This window comes from Myxocyprinus asiaticus, chromosome 3 (genome assembly GCF_019703515.2).
Source record: "Myxocyprinus asiaticus isolate MX2 ecotype Aquarium Trade chromosome 3, UBuf_Myxa_2, whole genome shotgun sequence".
Taxonomy (NCBI): Eukaryota; Metazoa; Chordata; class Actinopteri; order Cypriniformes; family Catostomidae; genus Myxocyprinus; species Myxocyprinus asiaticus.
This window is the reverse complement of record NC_059346.1, coordinates 28,272,501-28,293,478: the sequence shown is the minus strand read 5'-3', so window position 1 is coordinate 28,293,478 and position 20,978 is coordinate 28,272,501. Positions and strand designations below refer to the sequence as shown.

General features: G+C 38.4%; 1 protein-coding gene across 3 annotated transcripts; it reads left to right on the top strand.

The window, feature by feature from the left end:
• Positions 1 to 229: 229 nt before the first annotated feature.
• Positions 230 to 16,971, top strand: LOC127417547 (probable global transcription activator SNF2L2). Of its 3 annotated transcripts, none has more exons than XM_051657553.1 (6): positions 230 to 402; positions 13,254 to 13,483; positions 14,379 to 14,484; positions 14,905 to 15,006; positions 15,489 to 15,618; positions 16,037 to 16,971. In XM_051657553.1, the coding sequence occupies exons 1-6, from the start codon at positions 379 to 381 to the stop codon at positions 16,156 to 16,158; spliced, it is 714 nt and encodes a 237-aa protein (XP_051513513.1). In that variant the 5' UTR covers positions 230 to 378; the 3' UTR covers positions 16,159 to 16,971. The 3 variants fall into 3 exon arrangements, with proteins under 3 accessions (XP_051513513.1, XP_051513507.1, XP_051513520.1); XM_051657547.1 differs by lacking the exon at positions 230 to 402 and adding an exon at positions 4,354 to 4,634; XM_051657560.1 differs by lacking the exon at positions 230 to 402 and adding an exon at positions 7,123 to 7,262.
• Positions 16,972 to 20,978: the final 4,007 nt, after the last annotated feature.

The following is a 20,978-nucleotide window of genomic DNA, read 5'->3' as shown; positions in this document are numbered from 1 at the left end:
GCATTTTCAAATCTAAAAATCAAGATTTTGGCACCCCTAATATAGTGTTTAACTTGGTGTTTTAGTGAATTAAATGTTCAAATGACTGTCATGTTCAAATAAATTTATGTAACATATATATCACATCAAATAAAATTGTGCTCACATCACCACCTTGTGTTTACTTTGTATTTCATTACTTGGCCTGTAATGTTGGGTAGTTCTATGGAACTCATACAGCTTTGCTGCCATCTATAGGTGAAAAGCTGAAGTGCCGATTATCAGCAGACAGGAGGAGGCTGTGTAGGTTTACTGAGACCGAGTACAGACAGCACTACAACTCATGAATCTGTGACTCTTCGTTCGCTTACGCAGAGGTTTACTGCAGTTGGACTTGGTATGCATGCTAGTGAAGTGATACAGGTACTGTTGCAAACAATTACATTCAGCTACAAACTTCTTTAAAGGTGCACTCGTTAACTTTTGTCTTTGTGTCATCTTGGACTTACACTGACACCTAGCAGTTTGGATGCAGCATCATTTCAAATCAATAGTTTTCAGGCTCAGATGCCATTGTAGAAATGTAGTATTCACAGTCAGCCATGATTACTTTAATCAATAAGTGAAAGTGTCAAATAATAGGATGGTTACTGAGATTAAGCGAGTAGTATCTGGCTGGTACTATGGTTTCAAAATGGCAGCCCCATTTGTGCAGAGGTGGGAAGAGTAGCCCAAAACTGTACTCAAGTAAAAGTACAATTACTTAAAAAAAAGAATTACTCAAGTACTCAAGTAAAAGTACTAACATAATTACTTGAGTAAGAGTAAGAAAGTATCCAATTAAAAGAGTACTCAAGTAGTGAGTAACTCGTTACTTTCACAAATGACATAATAGATGTTAACTCCCCTATATTCCATTACATAATACACATTTAACATGTATTATAGAATTATTATTATTATAAATGGAAATTCTGTCATCATTCACCATCATGTTCTTTCAAACCCGTATGACTTTCTTTCTTCCATGCAACATGAAGTAGATATTAGACAGAATGTTTGCCTAAGTCACTATTTACTTTCAGTGATTTTTTTTTTTCTCCATATTTTGAAAGTGAATGGTGAGCGAGACTGTCAGTCCCTAACATTCTGTCTAACATATTTTGTGTTCCACATAATGCAAAGCGTCACATTGGTTTGGAACAACATGAGGGTAGGGAAATTATGACAGAATATTAAATTATGGCTGAGTTATCGCTTTAAAGGGATAGTTCACCCAAAATGAAAATTCTCTCATCATTTACTCACACTCATGCCATCCCAGACGTGCATGACTTCCTTTCTTCTGCAGAACACAAATTAAGATTTTTAGAAGATTTTTATGCATATTTTTTATGTCTTGTGGCTATACTTTTGAAATAGTGAGTATTTTAATGTTTACGGATTGGCCCCCATTCACTTCCATTGTAAGTGCCTCACTGGAATACAGATTTGTGCTTTTTTAAAGAAAAGGAGGGACGAGTCAAAACATTTTTTGTGGTAATAAACATTATGCCACAAATGCTGTCGATTGAACTTGTATTGAACCCGGAATATTCAAACATATGGGTTATGGATACGTGAGCTTTTTTTAAAACAGTTGTAGTCAAACCGCAGGGAATATCATATATTGACCGCAGAGAACATTAAATGTAACTGAAAATGAAAAGGACAGTATATGACATTCAGCACTTGCTATCTAATAGCATCAGTTCAGTCGTATTGCATGGGAAAATAAATGATAATATGAAAGAGCCTGAAATATGCAACATGTTATTACACAAACAATATCTTGTGGCAAGAAGTTCATTCTGAATAGTGCATCCATTTTGGTGATAATAGGTTTGCGTAGTGTTGTACATGCTGTCTTATATATTTGCGTCTAAATATAGATTGGCTTGTAATTACATTACATGTAGATATGCATGTAATTACATCTTTAAACTTGTTTGCCTCTGTGCTTATTTTAGTTCAATGTAGCATGTCTTTGGATTTTAGCTCATATTTATGTAGTTCAGTGATTCATTGTGTCTGAGAATATTCAATGTGTCTTAATGGAAAACTGTGTGCCTGTGTTTTGTGATGGAATGCTATAGCATTACAGCTCAGTGCGGTCTGCAGCCAGTAAAACATGGTGTTGCCATAGTAACCGCCTGAGACGTTTTACCAAAATGCCCTTGTCGACCTGATAGCACAACATGCATATGAAATGTAAAATTACAACATGTAATCCTTGCTCAGCACACACATACTATAATAATCTGTGTTTCCATGGTCAAACAATATGTGCTACTTTTCAGAACCTTGTCAGAGATTTAGATTAAGGTGAATATTTTAATCAGTGAAACAATGGTTTTTGTAAAGAAGCTGTTACCATGGCAAATACACATTAAAATGTTGCACCTTGAAACAAATTTTCATCCTGAGCAGAAACTGTATTTTTTCTTTCCGGTTCCAGCATTCCGATGCCTCCTTCCTAACTGGTAACCATTTTGAATGAAATTAAAGAATTTTTTTTTTTTTTTAAATGACAGTACTCTGTGCTAAGGGTGGGTGAAATACCAGTAGCAGTGTTACAAGAACTCTCAAGAAAAAAAGGGTCCTGGTCTGGAAAAACATGCTCAAAATAAGTGATAATAAGCAATAAAAAAATAAAATAAAACAAATCCCCATCTGGGGGAATTATCAGCATACCATAACAAGCAAAATATACAGTAGCCTACATAAAATAACTTCCTTTCAACAAATGTATTCTTAATATTAAATATATCCCCAAAATATTTAAAATAATTAAAAAATACAATACATCTGGTCATCTAAAATCAATTAATAACCAAAATCTCTCTCTCCTGCATGCATGCACGCACTGCTTGGGCATTTTTGGACTAAACGTCATCTTGTGGGGCAAATTATTTTATTTTAAACGTAATAATTATTTAATAATTATTACTATTATTGATAGTTTTTTTTTTTATTGATACAGATTTTTACAGTTATTATATACTTGTCTAAATGGTCTTCAGCATGTCACAGAAGGCTACATCCACAATGTGCATTAAGGCAAATAAATGTTTGCAGTTTCCTTCAGAATCAAAGCACATGCTTCATTTTTTGGGGCAACAGGAAGTGGTATAATTCCAAAAATGTACTGTAATAAACCATTGCTACTTTGGTTTTATGAAAAAAAATTATCAGAACGAAATTAACCGGTTACCAACATTTAAAAATAATATTTTCATTGAAAGGGACTTTGTTCCCGTTTTTGGTAACGTTCTTGCAAAAAAATTAGTTCATTTGGGGTTTTAGTTTTCGTTCCTTGGAACATTTTCAGTCTCTGCTTAAACTGCTTCGAAAAAAAAAAGAAAAAAAAAAAGGCTTATTTAATTGATAAAAATTATATCAAACATTGAAAGCCATAATATGACTGATCAAATGGATTACCGATGACAATTTTGAAAACTTTGTGACATCATATAGAGTGAAGACTTTTACTTACCAAATCAACAACCTCTTTCTTAGTATTTTTTAAATTTTCTTTATTCACATGTTAGTGTTTTTTTTGTGCTGAAATGTAACTAATAGTAATAGTCTAACAAACACATCATCTTTGCATGCAACATATTTTTCAGCTTTATCTCAAGATCTATTTTGTCATATTTAATTGTCTACTGCTTATTATTTCTTAGGCCCTTAGTGATAAATAGACATAAGCAAATTGGAATGCATCATTGATAGGTGTCGTTTGCATAAACATCTCATTGCGGAACATTTTCACACCATTAACGATTTTACCACAGCATTTCAAAGTAAATATGCATCTCAGGTCTGCCATCAACTGACCATGTTTGACCAAGCATAGTAACACCTCTGAGTCTGTGCAAAACTATGGCAAAGGACAATTAAGCATATGCCATATCTGCAGCTACATGTGAAGACTCATTCTCAATGGAAAGCTCAGAGGGCCAGTTATATCGTGGCTATTTGGTTATATTTATAGCCCGTAATGATTTCACTAGCATCTCCGTGCTCTTTCATGTTGTAAAAGTTCCCAGACACAGATCCAAACATGCCATTACTCAATTTATGTGTGTGTGTGTATTTTGCGATTGTGTGCAACACACCATTAACTACCCTGGAATCCTCTCAAGATGTCAGGAAAGCTTGCAAAAACCATCTGTATAGGCACAAAAATGTAGCCCAGTTCTTTAACAGAGGGGCGTTTAAAACAACTGAAGGAGAGCATAAAAGAGAGGGAGAGAGCGGAAAAGGAAAAAAGGAAAAGAAACCACATTGCGACAGTCGATATTAAAACATGCAGTGAGAGAGAGACGGGGGGAGAGAGAGAAAAGCGAGCTGCAGGCCTTTCCACGGGGACAATCTAGCAGAAAGCTGTCTCACAGTTATTCCTTTCTCACTCCCTCTCTTTCTCTCTGCTCTCTCTCTCTCAACATCCTAACGCCAGTTGATTTGTGTTTGAAAAGCTGGGCGCTTTTCGCCCCCCTTTCGGGCTGTGCGTTTTGAGTGATCAGCTGATGAAGAGACTGTCTGCGCGCTGCAATGCTGGTTTGCTAATTCTCTCCCCTCCAGACTGGAGCCAGCCTGGAGACCACAGTCAGGTAAATCGCCCTCTTCCTTTCTCACTCACTCTCTCTCTCTCACTCTCTCTCTCCTTCTCACTTGCTCTCTCTCCTGCGCATAGAGCACGCAATTACACCAGGCTTCAGCACGCGGTCACACAGACTGAGAGAGAGAGAGAGAGAGAGAGAGGGAGGAGTGTTTGTTAGAGTGTGTGTGTGTGTGTGTGTGTAGGTGTGAGTTGTATCTGTTGGGGAGAAACATTGCCCAGACAAATCAGTTGTGTGGATGCTGGCACCTTTTTCCTAAAGGTTACAGGAATAGTTCACTGTACACAGGCTGTGCAGACTTGTGTATCATAACCTGGGTCTGTTCTGTGACTGTTTTTTTGTGTTGGGGAGAACTGCACCAAGGATAGACATTAAACATTTCTAAATCTGCTTTTTGTTTTGAGCACAACCTACTGCATATTTTTGTCTGCTGCTTCTCTACTTCAATTGCTACGTCTGTGCATGCAAGTGTATGTATGTGTGTTTGTGCATTCCATTTTTATGCGGTTGATTATTGGGCCTCCTTCTTTCTACATGGTCCCCTGGGGTACATGTGAATAAATGGTTTCCATGTGTTTCTCTGTGTGCCTGCTCTTTTATATTTCTTTTATGGCCGTGTATGAGGGACATTTGCATGAAATCCTTGTATTTATGGGTGTGTTAAGTCAGTAAATTGTGTCTTATTTTGTCTGATTTGTGTCTTAGTCTTTGTGCATATAAGTGTGTGAGAGTGTTCTGTGGGTGTGTGTTTGATTAAGACATCAATAGCTGGCGCTGCCTGCATAGCAGCATACTCAGAATTCATATTTTCATCCCTCTCACACTCTCTCTCTCTGCCAGCAGTGGCTGCGGCAAGCATATCCCTGCACTTTAATTGCCTTTGTGTAAAACACAGACTCGGCAGCCCACCCACCCACACACACACAAATACATACATTTTCTGGCTTTCCTCTGTAAATTTCTCATGTGCTTATTCTCCTGCACACATAATGCATGGAGAGAGACGTGTGCGTGCTGATAAGTGTTGGCGTCATGTCATCGTTTTTACTGGGACACGTTCAGTGCGTTCTGAGAAAGGGGTGGCTGTGTATGGTTAACCATACGTCACAGTTCTGTTATGTCTGGTGCGCTGGCAGGAGATGGGCATCGCCATAAATGTCAATCATTTAATTTCCAATGGGAATAAAGATCCGTGAACCAACATCACTTGCTTCTCTTGCAGCCCTACATGTTATCATACAATGCTTGTGGCATATCGTAAAGTGCTGCTTTACACTCAAAATATAATTTTAAAATTTGCATTTAAATTTTAGAACAAAATTCCATCAAATTAAATTAACTAATCTTTAACAAAATAAAATAAAACACTAAATATTTTAAGTATTAACTTAATTTTGTAAAAAAAATTACACAATTAAATTGAATGGAATTTGCTATGAAATTGTAATGCATAAATCCTTAAAATAGGCTTTTTGAATAAAAAAATAAAAAAAGAGAAAATATATATATATATATATATATATATATATATATATATATATATATATATATATATATATATATATATATATATATATATATATATATATATAATATAACATAATTTTTTTGCTCTATTTTTGAGTGTATCAAATATTAAATAGAAGTAAAAGCTGCTGCTCATTGATGGTTGAAGGCAGCTTGCCCGGTGTGGACTGTAGCCAAGCTAAGACTTTGATTCCTGGTGATGATCTGTGTGAATTTGAAAGGCCAGAGAGTTCATCAGACTGCTTTGTAGTTAAACTCTGATATCTTTTGATGGCTTTGTTTTTATTCTTATTTAAAATACAAAATCATGCAATCTTACTGTGATAAAATAATCTGATTTTGAAACATCCTAAAAAATCCCACAAACTTGCATCATATTCATGTACTGTATTTCATGAATTCACCTGAATATCTTCAGCTAAGTGGGAGAGGATTGTTTTTTCAGTCTATGGTATGGTGAAGGTTGTTGAAGGCACATAAGTAGAAAAATTAAGCAAAACTAAGAACTCAAAACACTAAATTCTAAGTTAACTAAATTAGCATTAAATAACTTTAATGATGGTACTTAATCCCTCCACATGACCCAAAAACACCATAATCATCAACTGAAAATTCATGTTACCTATTAAAAAAAAAATTGTTGCTTTTTTAAATGTTAACATGATAATATCCTCATTTATAATGTCATAAAATATCTTTACCTTAGTCCCAACCCTAATGAAATACTAAAGCAATATCACACGAGCAAGAGTCTGTTCAGCTATTAGCATGGAGGTAATCACAGTCGTGCTAATAGATGGACAGTACAGCACGATTGCGATGTTATCTGTTAGCCAATTGGCTCGCTCACATGTGACATGTTAAGCCAGTCGGCTCGCTTGTTATCGGGTAGCCAATCTTCTTGGGTCTCTTTCAGTGTGTTTTATTTAAATGGCTCAATTTTGCAGTTAAGCTGGTTTCTCTGCAGCGTGCTGTGAACATTTTTTTCTCTGAAAATGCAATTTGCTCAGGTGCTTTGCTGGGGGTTCCTTCTGTCAGCTTGTACAGTAAGGTCTGCTTTGGCCATGACACATAGAAGCGCATCTTAAAAAGGTAAGCCTTAGCCAAATCTGGCTGGCACACATTGCTATCTTAGGCCATTATATTAAATAAATCCACACATATCTAGTTTAAGTCACTAGTTTAATCATCTTTGGGCTTTCCTAGCTCAGGTACACATTATGAGTTAGGTCACTAGCATTTAAGCTTTTCGGCTTAGCAGGTTGAGGCACACATAGAAATGATCATTAGCATTACACCATTTGGCCTGTGGCCTAGGCACACCTAGCTAGCAAACACTCGGTGCACATGGCTCTTCGGAGCAGCAGCAGTACATATGTCTTGGCAACAGATCTGCTTGGTTGTGTTTGTGTGTGTGTGTGTGTGTGGGGGGGGTTGTGTTTGTGTTATGCATTTGTGGAGCTTTGTTGGGGGATTGTTTATGTCTATTTGTGCAGCAGTATGTCCATATGCTAGCTCAGTATTTATGTGTTTTTCTACCAGTAGCAAGTCTCCGTAGTTGTTCTGCAGCAGCGTAACAGATCTAGTCTGCCAAGACCAATATCCTATCAATATGTCATACCCACATTCACATGCTAAATCTTTCAAAGAGTTGGCATGACTGAACTCTATTTCTCAGCTAAAGTGTCGTAGTAATCCAAGTGGTCATCGAGTGTGACATCAAAGAAATTTGTGCACTGACTGATGATGACGCACAATTTGTCAATGTCAGCTCAACTCGCTCATAGCACACAAAAAGATAGTCTTTTGTCACCACCTGCTGCCTCAAATCTTTTATGTCACAGGAACGAATGAAAATTCACAAATCTATCTGCTCTTACACATCTGCACTGCTCTTCAATGTTAGTTTGGAATGCCACCAACACAAGTGGAGTGATTCAAACAGTAAAGCATCTCAGTGCTGATAGTTTGAGCTTCAGTCTACTATTATGCACTTCACAGAGAATTAACTTATGCCAACTCCAACCGTAAGACATTGGATACTTCACTGTCCACTACCTGAACCTTAGACTTCAAAGAAATGAACTGCCACGAGCTGCCAGTCGAACTGCAATGCACCTGCCAACTAAAGCCTTCATCAGCCAAATAACAAAGAACAATGCATCTGTGTGCACTTCCGCAGTTAATTCAGGATGGACTTCAAGATTTTAGTCATTAATCTTACAGTTCATACAAAATCTTTTTGTTTAAACATTGGCCCCTAACATTTACTTAGTTTACTTTATTTTAAACCATGACTTGTACTACACATAAATAACTAATATTGGCATTGTATTCATACTTTTTGTGGACTTCAGTTCGGCTTTCAACACCATCATCCCAGCTATTCTCCGGACTAAATTACACTAACTCTCTGTTCCCACGTCTATCTGTCAGTGGGTTACCAGCTTTCTGACAGACAGGCAGCAGCTTGTGAGACAGGGGAAATTCACTTCCAGCACCTGTACAATCAGCACTGGTGCCCCCCAGGGATGTGTGCTCTCCCCACTACTCTTCTCCCTCTACACCAACGACTGCATTGCCAAGGACCCCTCTGTTAAGCTCCTGAAGTTTGCAGATGACACCACTGTCATCGGCCTCATCCGAGATGACGATGAGTCTGCATACAGAAGGGAGGTTAAACAGCTGGCTGTCTGGTGCAGTCAAACGGCCTTGAGCTGAACACGCTCAAAACGGTGGAGATGATTGTGGGCTTTAGGAGGAACCCCCCAACACTGTCCCCCTTCACCATTCTAAACAGCACTGTGGCAGCAGTGGAGTCATTCAGGTTCCTGGGCACTACCATCTCACAGGACCTGAAGTGGGAGACCCACATTGACTCCATTGCAAAAAAGGCCCAGCAGAGGTTGTACTTCCTTCGCCAGTTGAGGAAGTTCAACTTGCCACAGGCACTGCTGATACTGTTCTACTCAGCAGTCATTGAGTCTGTCTTCTGCACTTCAATAACTGTCTGGTTTGGTTCAGCTACGAAATCGGACATCAGAAGACTACAAAGGACAGTTTGGACTGCTGAGAGGATTATTGGTTGCCCCCTGCCCTCCCTTCAAGAACTATACACTTCCAGATTGAGGAAAAAGGCTGGAAAAAATCACTCTGGACCCCACTCACCCTGCCCACTACCTTTTTGAACTGTTGCCTTCTGGCTGACGCTTCAGAGCTCTGAGCACCAGAACCATCAGGCACAGGAACAGTTTTTTTCCCCAGGCTATCCATCTCATGAACAGTTAAAACTGCCCCTTTGAACAATAATTAATGTGCAATAAACAGCTTAGTCTTTTTATATTATCCAACCTCTTCTGCCATTACATTCCCTTGCACTGTATATAACCAATTTGTATTTAGATTTGCATATGTGTGTGTGTATGTATTTGTGTGTCTGTGTGCGTATTTATGTATGTGTGTGTGTGTGTATGTATATACACTATATTGCCAAAAGTATTCGCTCACCCATCCAAATAATTGAATTCAGGTGTTCCAATCACTTCCATGGCCACAGGTGTATAAAATGAAGCACCTAGGCATGCAGACTGCTTCTACAAACATTTGTGAAAGTATGGGCCGCTCTCAGGAGCTTAGTGAATTCCAGCGTGGTACTGTGATAGGATGCCACCTGTGCAACAAGTCCAGTCGTGAAATTTCCTCGCTACTAAATATTCCACAGTCAACTGTCAGTGGTATTATAACAAAGTGGAAGCGATTGGGAATGACAGCAACTCAGGCCACGTAAAATGACAGAGCGGGGTCAGTGGATGCTGAGGCGCATAGTGCGCAGAGGTCGCCAACTTTCTGCAGAGTCAATCGCTTCAGACCTCCAAAGTTCATGTGGCCTTCAGATTAGCTCAAGAACAGTGCGTAGAGAGCTTCATGGAATGGGTTTCCATGGCCAAGCAGCTGCATCCAAGCCATACATCACCAAGTGCAATGCAAAGCGTCGGATGCAGTGGTGTAAAGCATGCCACCACTGGACTCTAGAGCAGTGGAGACGCTTTCTCTGGAGTGACGAATCACGCTTCTCCATCTGGCAATCTGATGGACGAGTCTGGGTTTGGCGGTTGCCAGGAGAACGGTACATGTCTGACCGCATTGTGCCAGCTGTGAAGTTTGGTGGAGGGAGGATTATGGTGTGGGGTTGTTTTTCAGGAGCTGGGCTTGGCCCCTTAGTTCCAGTGAAAGGAACTCTGAATGCTTCAGCATACCAAGAGATTTTGGACAATTCCATGCTCCCAACTTTGTGGGAACAGTTTGGGGTTAAGTGAATTGTTGGCCTTCTGGAAAGTATGTTCATTTACTGTATATGTACTCAATACTAGGTAGGGGCTCCTTTTGCTTTAATTACTGCCTCAATTCGGCATGGCATGGAGGTGATCAGTTTGTGGCACTGCTGAGGTGGTATGGAAGCCCAGGTTTCTTTGACAGTGGCCTTCAGCTCATCTGCATTTTTTGGTCTCTTGTTTCTCATTTTCCTCTTGACATACCCCATAGATTCTCTATGGGGTTCAGGTCTGGTGAGTTTGCTGGCCAGTCAAGCACACCAACACCATGGTCATTTAACCAACTTTTGGTGCTTTTGGCAGTGTGGGCAGGTGCCAAATCCTGCTGGAAAATGAAATCAGCATCTTTAAAAAGCTGGTCAGCAGAAGGAAGCATGAAGTGCTCCAAAATTTCTTGGTAAACGGGTGCAGTGACTTTGGTTTTCAAAAAACACAATGGACCAACACCAGCAGATGACATTGCACCCCAAATCATCACAGACTGTGGAAACTTAACACTGGACTTCAAGCAACTTGGGCTATGAGCTTCTCCACCCTTCCTCCAGACTCTAGGACTTTGGTTTCCAAATGAAATACAAAACTTGCTCTCATCTGAAAAGAGGACTTTGGAACACTGGGCAACAGTCCAGTTCTTCTTCTCCTTAGCCCAGGTAAGACGCCTCTGATGTTGTCTGTGGTTCAGGAGTGGCTTAACAAGAGGAATACGACAACTGTAGCCAAATTCCTTGACACGTCTGTGTGTGGTGGCTCTTGATGCCTTGACCCCAGCCTCAGTCCATTCCTTGTGAAGTTCACCCAAATTCTTGAATCGATTTTGCTTGACAATCCTCATAAGGCTGCGGTTCTCTCGGTTGGTTGTGCATCTTTTTCTTCCACACTTTTTCCTTCCACTCAACTTTCCGTTAACATGCTTGGATACAGCACTCTGTGAACAGCCAGCTTCTTTGGCAATGAATATTTGTGGCTTACCCTCCTTGTGAAGGGTGTCAATGATTGTCTTCTGGACAACTGTCAGATCAGCAGTCTTCCCCATGATTGTGTAGCCTAGTGAACCAAACTGAGAGACCATTTTGAAGGCTCAGGAAACCTTTGCAGGTGTTTTGAGTTGATTAGCTGATTGGCATGTCACCATATTCTAATTTTTTGAGATAGTGAATTGGTGGGTTTTTGTTAAATGTGAGCCAAAATCATCACAATTAAAAGAACCAAAGACTTAAACTACTTCAGTCTGTGTGCATTGAATTTATTTAATACACGAGTTTCACAATTTGAGTTGAATTACTGAAATAAATGAACTTTTCCACAACATTCTAATTTATTGAGATGCACCTGTATATATATATATATATATATATATATATATATATATATATATATATATATATATATATATATATGTGTGTGTGTGTGTGTATATATATATATATATATATATATATTAGTCTATTGTGTATTCTATAAACACTTTTTTTTCTTTTCAATATCTATTTTTTTATTCAATTTTAATTATTTTTTAAAAGTCTTTGTATAACTGTTTTTGTATTGTTGTGTACTGGAAGCTCCTGTCATCAAGAACAATTCCTTGTATGTGTAAGCATACTTGGCAATAAAGCTCATTCTGATTCTGATTCTGATGCTGTTTAGCCAGAGGGGAACTGGCCCCCACAGTAAGCCTGGTTTCCCCCAAGGTGATTTCTCTCCATTAACCAACATCTTATGGAGTTTTGTGTTTCTTGCCACAGTCGCCTTTAGCTTGCTCATTGTGGGTCTAAATACAATATTATTTACTTATTTATATTTTAAGGCACAATTTACAATCACGTTCTTATCAAACCGCATAATGATGACTCTAAGACATTACAGTTAATACAGCTTCATATTCTTTTATAGCATAATTTTCTGTGAAGCTGCTTTGAAATTATGTGTGTTGTGAAAAGTGCTATACAAATAAAATAAAAATGACTCTCAGCACTCTTGGAACGCCTCTCGTCCAATCAGATTCAAAGAATGGAAATAACGGTTGTATAATTAACCGTAACATTTTTCAAAGCAGCATTTAAAAATGTACCACTGTGTTGGCAAAACATCTTGTTTGTTAGCTGGCTAGTTAATGAAGGGATTACAAAAGAAAGAAATGTTCAGAGTAGTACACATCAATTATAATCAAAGAGAATGAACACAGTGAGGGGAGCACTAAACAAATACAGCCTTTTCTTTTTTAAACGTAGGTACTTACAGAGCGAGAACATGCAACGTTGTGTCCGTTTGACATAATGTCTTCAATGTATAGACTCATGGTGTCTTGCTGTATCAAAATGCTTTATGAAAGGTATGGGTTACAACAGGATTTCTTGGATAAAAGCTGTTTATTTAGATAAAAAAAACTTGAAATTGAAATTACAGAAACCTACATAATTATTTTTAAATGACAAAAAAATAAATAAAAAATAAATAAAAAATAGTACTTTTAAAATATATATTTAAAATCATGTACAGTACACTCAAGTGAGTTATATCACATATCAGTGGTTATAAGGATATATAAGTATTATAAAAGCAGTTTTGGTTTACATTGAGCATCCTGGGGGTTGCCTTGTTGAGATTATATGACAAGCCAAATATTATTCATTATTGTTTGTACACCATGCAATTATACAGTATGTCCCTTATTGTGCATTAATTGATAAATTGTGCATAATTACAGATGAATCATCATATCTCATATTCCTCATAAATTATGTCTTCTCGCCAGTCTCAGGCTATCCAAAACGGAGTGTCTGAGGTTATGGAGGAGGAAAGCAACTTGAAGAAAAGAAAAAGCGATCATCAAGGCAACCAGGGCTCTGAAACTGGTCAGGAGGTGGTGGAAAAGGTCAAAAAGCGACGGGGTCGCCCTCCTGCTGAGAAACTGCCTCCCAATCCTCCCAAGCTCACAAAACAAATGAACACCATCGTGGATATGGTCATCAACTACAAGGACACGTCAGTACCTAAACATATTGAAAATTCTGTCATTATTTAATCATCCTTATTTTGGTCCAAATGTTTATTTTTGGATGAACTATCCCTTTAATATTTTGTTGTTGATTGTATAATGTAATCATGTAACCAACTCAGTTGCTGTGTCCCAAATAATGCACTGTACATTGTCCACTTGCACTATACACTGTGCACTCAGCCATGAAGTGTATGAATTTTCAAAGTGTGGTATTATCCCAAATGGAACACAGGTTTTTTACTACACGGAAGCATTCAATGTTTTTCAGCTGACAGAAGAGACGTTTTAAAAGGACACAGTGTGCTGCCGCTAGCATTAGTGCATTATCTAAACTCACAGTCAAACACTTATCTCAAATAACATACATATTCACAAAGCATGGGGTGATGGTAAAACATTCAGCTCACATTTGTTAGGTGCTGTCTTAATAGAAGTTGCCACATTCACCATTAATTTATTATTGTTTTGTCAGCCCAGCATCACAGGCAGGTACCCCTGCCCCTTTCGCTACGTGGAGCAAACCGCGACTGTTGAGTGCATGAATTGTAGAACATTCCACACACTGTATTTTCAGTTGAAGTTGTACATCATCCGGGTACCTGTTGTACACTTCAGTGTGAACACACTACTCACACTACAAAATGGCATAGAATAGTGCAGAAGTATTCGATTTGGGACGCACCTAGTATGATCGACAAAGAACTTTGCCAACTTGATGCAGTAAGGAATATGTTTTAAATTCATATTGTTGCCATCCTTCTGTTCTTTAGGTCAGGTTAATGTATTTGTACTTCACTGACTGACTGTCTGGATACCAGCAATGTTACACAGAACAAAGAGTAACACACCTTTTTCTTTAAATACATCACTGTTCTACAGATTGGGCCGACAGATCAGTAAAGGTTTTGTCCAGCTGCCTTCAAGGAAAGAGGTGCCAGAGTACTATGAGCTCATCCGCAAGCCAGTGGACTTCAGGAGGATTAGGGTGAACTTGAACATTTAATGTTCCTAACTCTACCATATCAATAAATATTTGATATTCTATGACGATGTTTATTTGTCTTCTCACAATCCTGCCTTATTTTTCTTTTGTCTTTTTCTAAAATATCCATTTCTTGCTCCTTTTAATTTCTCATCTGTTTCTTCACCACCTTTTTCAGCAACAGAAACAGACACATTTTTCTCTCAGTTTTGATTGTGTGTTTTTGCTGGTTGTGTTTGAGAGTAATGGAGAGAATGCAGACGTTTTTAGAGATGCTTTCTAAAAAATTTAAATCTGCCATTGATTTAAACATTTCCAAAGTGTTTGCATGGAAATGGAAAATGTAGGAAAGAAACTTCTGTTGTCATCATCTGCTCTTTTTCATAAATTGCTTTGAATGCAACCTGAATTTTGTTTACGTAGGAGAGAGTGCGTAATCACAAATACAGATGCATTGCAGACCTGGAGAAGGATGTCGTGCAGATGTGTCACAATGCTCAGACGTTTAATTTGGAAGGGTCTCAGGTGAGCCTCAAGAACATATTTATGGGTTTAAAGTCAACTTTTAAATATGCTTTCTAAATACATTTCATATTCTTTGTTCAATTTGAAGTGCTTTGCAATACTATTTATACAGTTTTCTCATTTGATTAAATTGAAAATCATCCTACATTGAAATGATTTCCTTTGGTTTACTCAGATGTTCTACTTTATATCTGACTTCTTTGAATGTTTTATTTTTCCTTTAGATTTATAACTTGTCTTGAATATGGTTTATCCTCCAGGTACAGGCAAAATGTATAGCCTGTGCAACACAAGGATTGAATATATATGCAATTAACTAAACAGAATACTGTCTTACAAAAGCAATGTCACATAAAATAATTACTTTTGAAATTCAGTGCTTATTGTGTCTGAATATTTTTGCAAGGCAGAAAGCTATTTGCATCAGAGAATATAGTAGACGAATTGTTTAGAGAATGTTAAGTGTCTCTTCTGTGTCTTAGATCTTTGAGGACTCCATTGTGTTGAGGTCTGTTTTTGAGAGTGCAAAACAGCGGATAGTTGAACTCAGCGAGGACAATGATGCTGTTGGAAGCAGTGAGGCAGATGGTGGTGATCATTTACATCTAGAGTGTGAGTCAGCATGCATGCTGATAAGGATTCTTCTCAATAATTTCAATTCAGTTTCTATAATTCTTCAAAAATAGATCAAAACTTGTTATAGTCATTTTTAGAACTATGTAGTCACACCAGTCTCAACCAATCAAATAATCTTAAAAGAACCATATATTTGTGTGCCTATCAATGTAAGGCAGTGGTTCCCAACCCTGTTCTTGGAGGCCCCCCAACACTGCACATTTTGTATATCTCCCTTTTTCTGACACACCCAATTCAAGTCTTGGAGTCTCTACTAATGAGCTAATGAGTTGAATCAGGTGTGTATGATTAGGTAGATATCCAAAATATGTAGAGTTGGTGGGCCTCCAGGAACAGGGTTGGGAACGACTGATGTAAGGTATAGTGTAATGTAAAATTTTGTTTGTTTTATAAGCTCCTATTTCAGAGACAACCAATCCCAAGCTAAGTGAACAAAATGAGAGAGGTCCTAGTGATTCTGGTCCAAAGGAGATGGTTACAAACAGTGATGAAGACAAAGAATGGCAAAGAATGTGAGAACACAAGAGGACTATTGAATTAGACAACCAAACGAGCCTCATACTTTGAACATTGTATGCCATTATAAGAAAATCGTGTGGCCATTTTGCTCAAGGATTCAGAAAATGATCCCCCTATTAATTGGTATAACTTTATAAAACATTTGTATTCTAATAACAACATTGTTACTACAGTGCTTCTGAAATTAGCATTGTTTTCATGTATTTATAAAATGTAAATAAGTCCATATGATACAGAAACCTGAAACAGATTGGTAACATGGTCAAAATAAGCAAGGTCTATAAGTTCAGACTGCCTGAAAAGTTAATTTCGGTGGAAAAATGCTGATATGACAAATTATGATGTTGTATGATAATTTAAAAAAAGATGCATTCAGTTTTTCAACATTGGATACAATGTGCTAAATTTGCAAGATCTCTGTTTCAGAGAGTTTTTTATCAGTGGTTTATGTGACTATGAGTACTTTGTCACCTCCTCTTTGTACGTTTCCATTTCCTCCATTAACTGTCAACATCTTTAGAATAGCTATGATTTTGTATTTAAAGCTCCTTATCATTCTTTAGTCATCACAAAATCTTAACTGTATGTGCACAGAGGAGCTTGGAGCATGATGGCGATGTATTCTTTGGTGACAGATACTGCCCTCAGAGAGGCACCCATTGATGATGTTGACAAGTTTGTGTTAAGTTTAAGATGGATGGAAAAGGTGATTTGTGAACAGATTCTGAAAGTTTATATGATGTGAAAGGGCAACAAGGTTTGAATCATCATCTTAAAAAAAATAAAAAATAAACATTTTTATGAAATCTCTCCAGAGTTTAACATGGATCAGTTTCCTTGAAAAATATTCAGATTTAGAAACCAATTAGGATATTTTGCCACCTCTGTTGATCTGACCCAAATACCCATAAAATCTTCTCAAATAAATGCAAATGGATTTATAATCTGTGTGAACTTTTTGTGTAAGCATTGCAATGTGGCAAAAAGTAAATAAGTTCCTTTTAGTAATCATGGCTAGTATACAACATCAAAGCTGCAATAAGTTGTTAAAGTAGAGAAGTTACTGTTGCTGAGGAGGTGGCTTGTTTCCATCTGGAGGCCCCTGGCAGCCCCTGACCAGTTGCACTCTCCATATTACTTCCTTGATTGACAGTAACAAAAACTTTTCTGTCATATTTAAGTGTACTTGCCTTTATATGGCCATGTCTTTACAAAAGTTTACCCCCCTGTAGGCTTTACCACTCTGCTTTAGACCTGTTTCTAAAGCTTTCACTTCAAACACTCCCCCTTCACTCATGTACAGTGCATCCGGAAAGTATTCACAGTGCTTCACTTTTTCCACATTTTGTTATGTTACAGCCTTATTCCAAAATGGATTAAATTCATTATTTTCCTCAAAATTCTACAAACAATACCCCATAATGACAACGTGAAAGAAGTTTGTTTGAAATCTTTGCAAATTTATTAAAAAAAATAAAATAAAATTACACTTACATAAGTACCACAGCCTTTGCCATGACACTCAAAATTGAGCTCAGGTGCATCCTGTTTCCACTGATCATCCTTGAGATGTTTCTACAACTTGATTGGTGTCCACCTGGGGTAAATTCAGTTGATTGGACATGATTTGGAAAGGCACACACCTGTCTATATAAGGTCCCACAGTTAACAGTGCATGTCAGAGCACAAACCAAGCCATGAAGTCCAAGGAATTGTCTGTAGACCTCCGAGACAGGATTGTATCGAGGCACAGATCTGGGGAAGAGTACAGAAACATTTCTGCAGCATTGAAGGTCCCAATGAGCACAGTGGCCTCCATCATCCGTAAATGGAAGAAGTTTGGAACCACCAGGACTCTTCCTAGAGCTGGCCGCCTGGCCAAACTGAGTGATCGGGGGAGAAGGGCCTTAGTCAGGGAGGTGACCAAGAACCCGATGGTCACTCTGACAGAGCTCCAGCATTTCTCTGTGGAGTGAAGAGAGCCTTCCAGAAGAACAACCATCTCTGCAGCACTCCACCAATCAGGCCTGTATGGTAGAGTGGCCAGACGGAAGCCACTCCTCATTAAAAGGCACATGACAGCCTGCCTGGAGTTTGCCAAAAGGCACCTGAAGGACTCTCAGACCATGAGAAACAAAGATTGAACTCTTTGGCCTGAATGGCAAGCGTCATGTCTGGAGGAAACCAGGCACCGCTCATCACCTGGCCAATACCATCCCTACAGTGAAGCATGGTGGTGGCAGCATCATACTATGGGGATGTTTTTCAGTGGCAGGAACTGGGAGACTAGTCAGGATCGAGGGAAAGATGAATGCAGCAATGTACAGAGACATCCTTGATGAAAACCTGCTCCAGAGCGCTCTGGACCTCAGACTGGGGTGAAGGTTCATCTTCCAACAGGACAATGACCCTAAGCACACAGCCAAGATAACAAAGGAGTGGCTTGGGGACAACTCTGTGAATGTCCTTGAGTGGCCCAGCCAGAGCCCAGACTTGAACCCGATTGAACATATCTGGAGAGATCTGAAAATGGCTGTGCACCGACGCTCCCCATCCAACCTGATTGAGCTTGAGAGGTCCTGCAAAGAAGAATGGGAGAAACTGCTCAAAAATAGGTGTGCCAAGCTTGTAGCATCATACTCAAAAAGACTTGAGGCTGTGATTGGTGCCAAAGTTGCTTCAACAAAGTATTGAGCAAAGGCTGTGAATACTTATGTACATGTGATTTTTTTTTATTTTTATAAATTTGCAAATATTTCAAACAAACTTTCACATTGTCATTATGGGGTATTGTTTGTAGCATTTTGAGGAAAATAATGAATTTAATCCATTGTGGAATAAGGCTGTAACATAACAAAATGTGGAAAAAGTGAAGCGCTGTGAATACTTTCCGGATGCACTGTACTCTCCTATAAAACAAAAGTCCAAAAATAAACTGTCCCATTCGACTGTTAATTTCTGATCATATGTTAATTGCATTTGTGGTGAGAAATAAGGTATACACTTTAAAGGTGCACTCAGTAACTTTTGTCTTTGTGTCATTTTGGGCTTACACTGACACCTAGCGGCTTGGATGCAGCATCATTTAAAATCAATAGTTTTCAGTTTCAGATACCATTGTAGAAATTTAGTATTCACAGCCAGTCATGATTAATTTAATCAGTGAGTGAAAGTGTCAAATAACAGGATGGTTACTGAGATTAAGTGAGTAGTATTAGGCTGGTCATGTGATTCTAACATGCATACCCTCTCCGTGTACTGTAGAATAAAACAGCTTTTATAAGGTTACTGATATGACTGGAGTCTTCATTTTAATGTGAGTGGTCATGATTTCCTACATATATTGCAAAATTACATTTCATGTCCTTAGGAGTTAAACTTTTTAATGAGGAAATAACGATTGAGTACACCTTTAATCTGTGTATATAATCTCGGAAATTACTGCAGAGAGGTTTTTTTTATGAATAAAAAGTGAAGTGGCAAGATGCAATGCCATCTTCTGAGCATAGAAATCTTGTGTATGGCTGCAGGTAAATGATTCTTTCTCTTCAGGTACTGAGAGTTGGGTGGTCCGATTCAGTTATTCATTTAAATAAGGAAGTCAGCTTTAGATTCTTTTGGGAGATGGTACTCACCTTTTTGTGCTCCTTTTGTATTCTCCTCCGCTGATAGTTAATGCAGTTCAAGTGACTTAGTCTAGCCTGGCCTTCTGTGCCTGTGTGTTAACTGTTGCCAAGGGTGAGGCTGACACCACCACAGAGAATATTTTAAGTATAGACCTGTACAGATATTGGTTACTTACAGTTGTGCTCAAAAGTTTGCATACCCTGGCAGAAATTGTGAAATTTTGGCATTGATTTTGAAAATATGACTGATCATGCAAAAAAACTGTCTTTTATTTAAGGATAGTGATCATATGAAGCCATTTATTATCACATAGTTGTTTGGCTCCTTTTTAAATCATAATGATAACAGAAATCACCCAAATGGCCCTGATCAAAAGTTTACATACCCTTGAATGTTTGGCCTTGTTACATACACACAAGGTGACACACACAGGTTTAAATGGCAATTAAAGGTTAATTTCCCACACCTGTGGCTTTTTAAATTGCAATTAGTGTCTGTGTATAAATTTTCAATGAGTTTGTTAGCTCTCACGTTGATGCACTGACCAGGCTAGCTACTGAGCCATGTGGAGCAGAAAAGAACTGTCAAAAGACCTGCGTAACAAGGTAATGGAACTTTATAAAGATGGAAAAGGATATAAAAAGATATCCAAAGCCTTGAAAATGCCAGTCAGTACTGTTCAATCACTTATTAAGAAGTAGAAAATTCAGGGATCTCCAGATGCCAAGCCAAGGTCAGGTAGACCAAGAAAGATTTCAGCCACAACTGCCAGAAGAATTGTTTGGGATACAAAGAAAAACCCACATGTAACCTCAGGAGAAATACAGGCTGCTCTGGAAAAAGACAGTGTGGTTGTTTCAAGGAGCACAATACGACGATACTTGAACAAAAATGAGCTGCATGGTCAGGTTGCCAGAAAGAAGCCTTTACTGCGCCAATGCCACAAAAAAGCCCGATTACAATATGCCCGACAACACCTTGACATGCCTCACAGCTTCTGGCACACTGTAATTTGGAGTGACGAGACCAAAATAGAGCTTTATGGTCACAACCATAAGCGCTGTGTTTGGAGAGGGGTCAACAAGACCTATAGTGAAAAGAATACCATCCCCACTGTGAAGCATGGTGGTGGCTCACTGATGTTTTGGGGGGGGGTGAGCTCTAAAGGAACGGGGAATCTTGTGAAAATT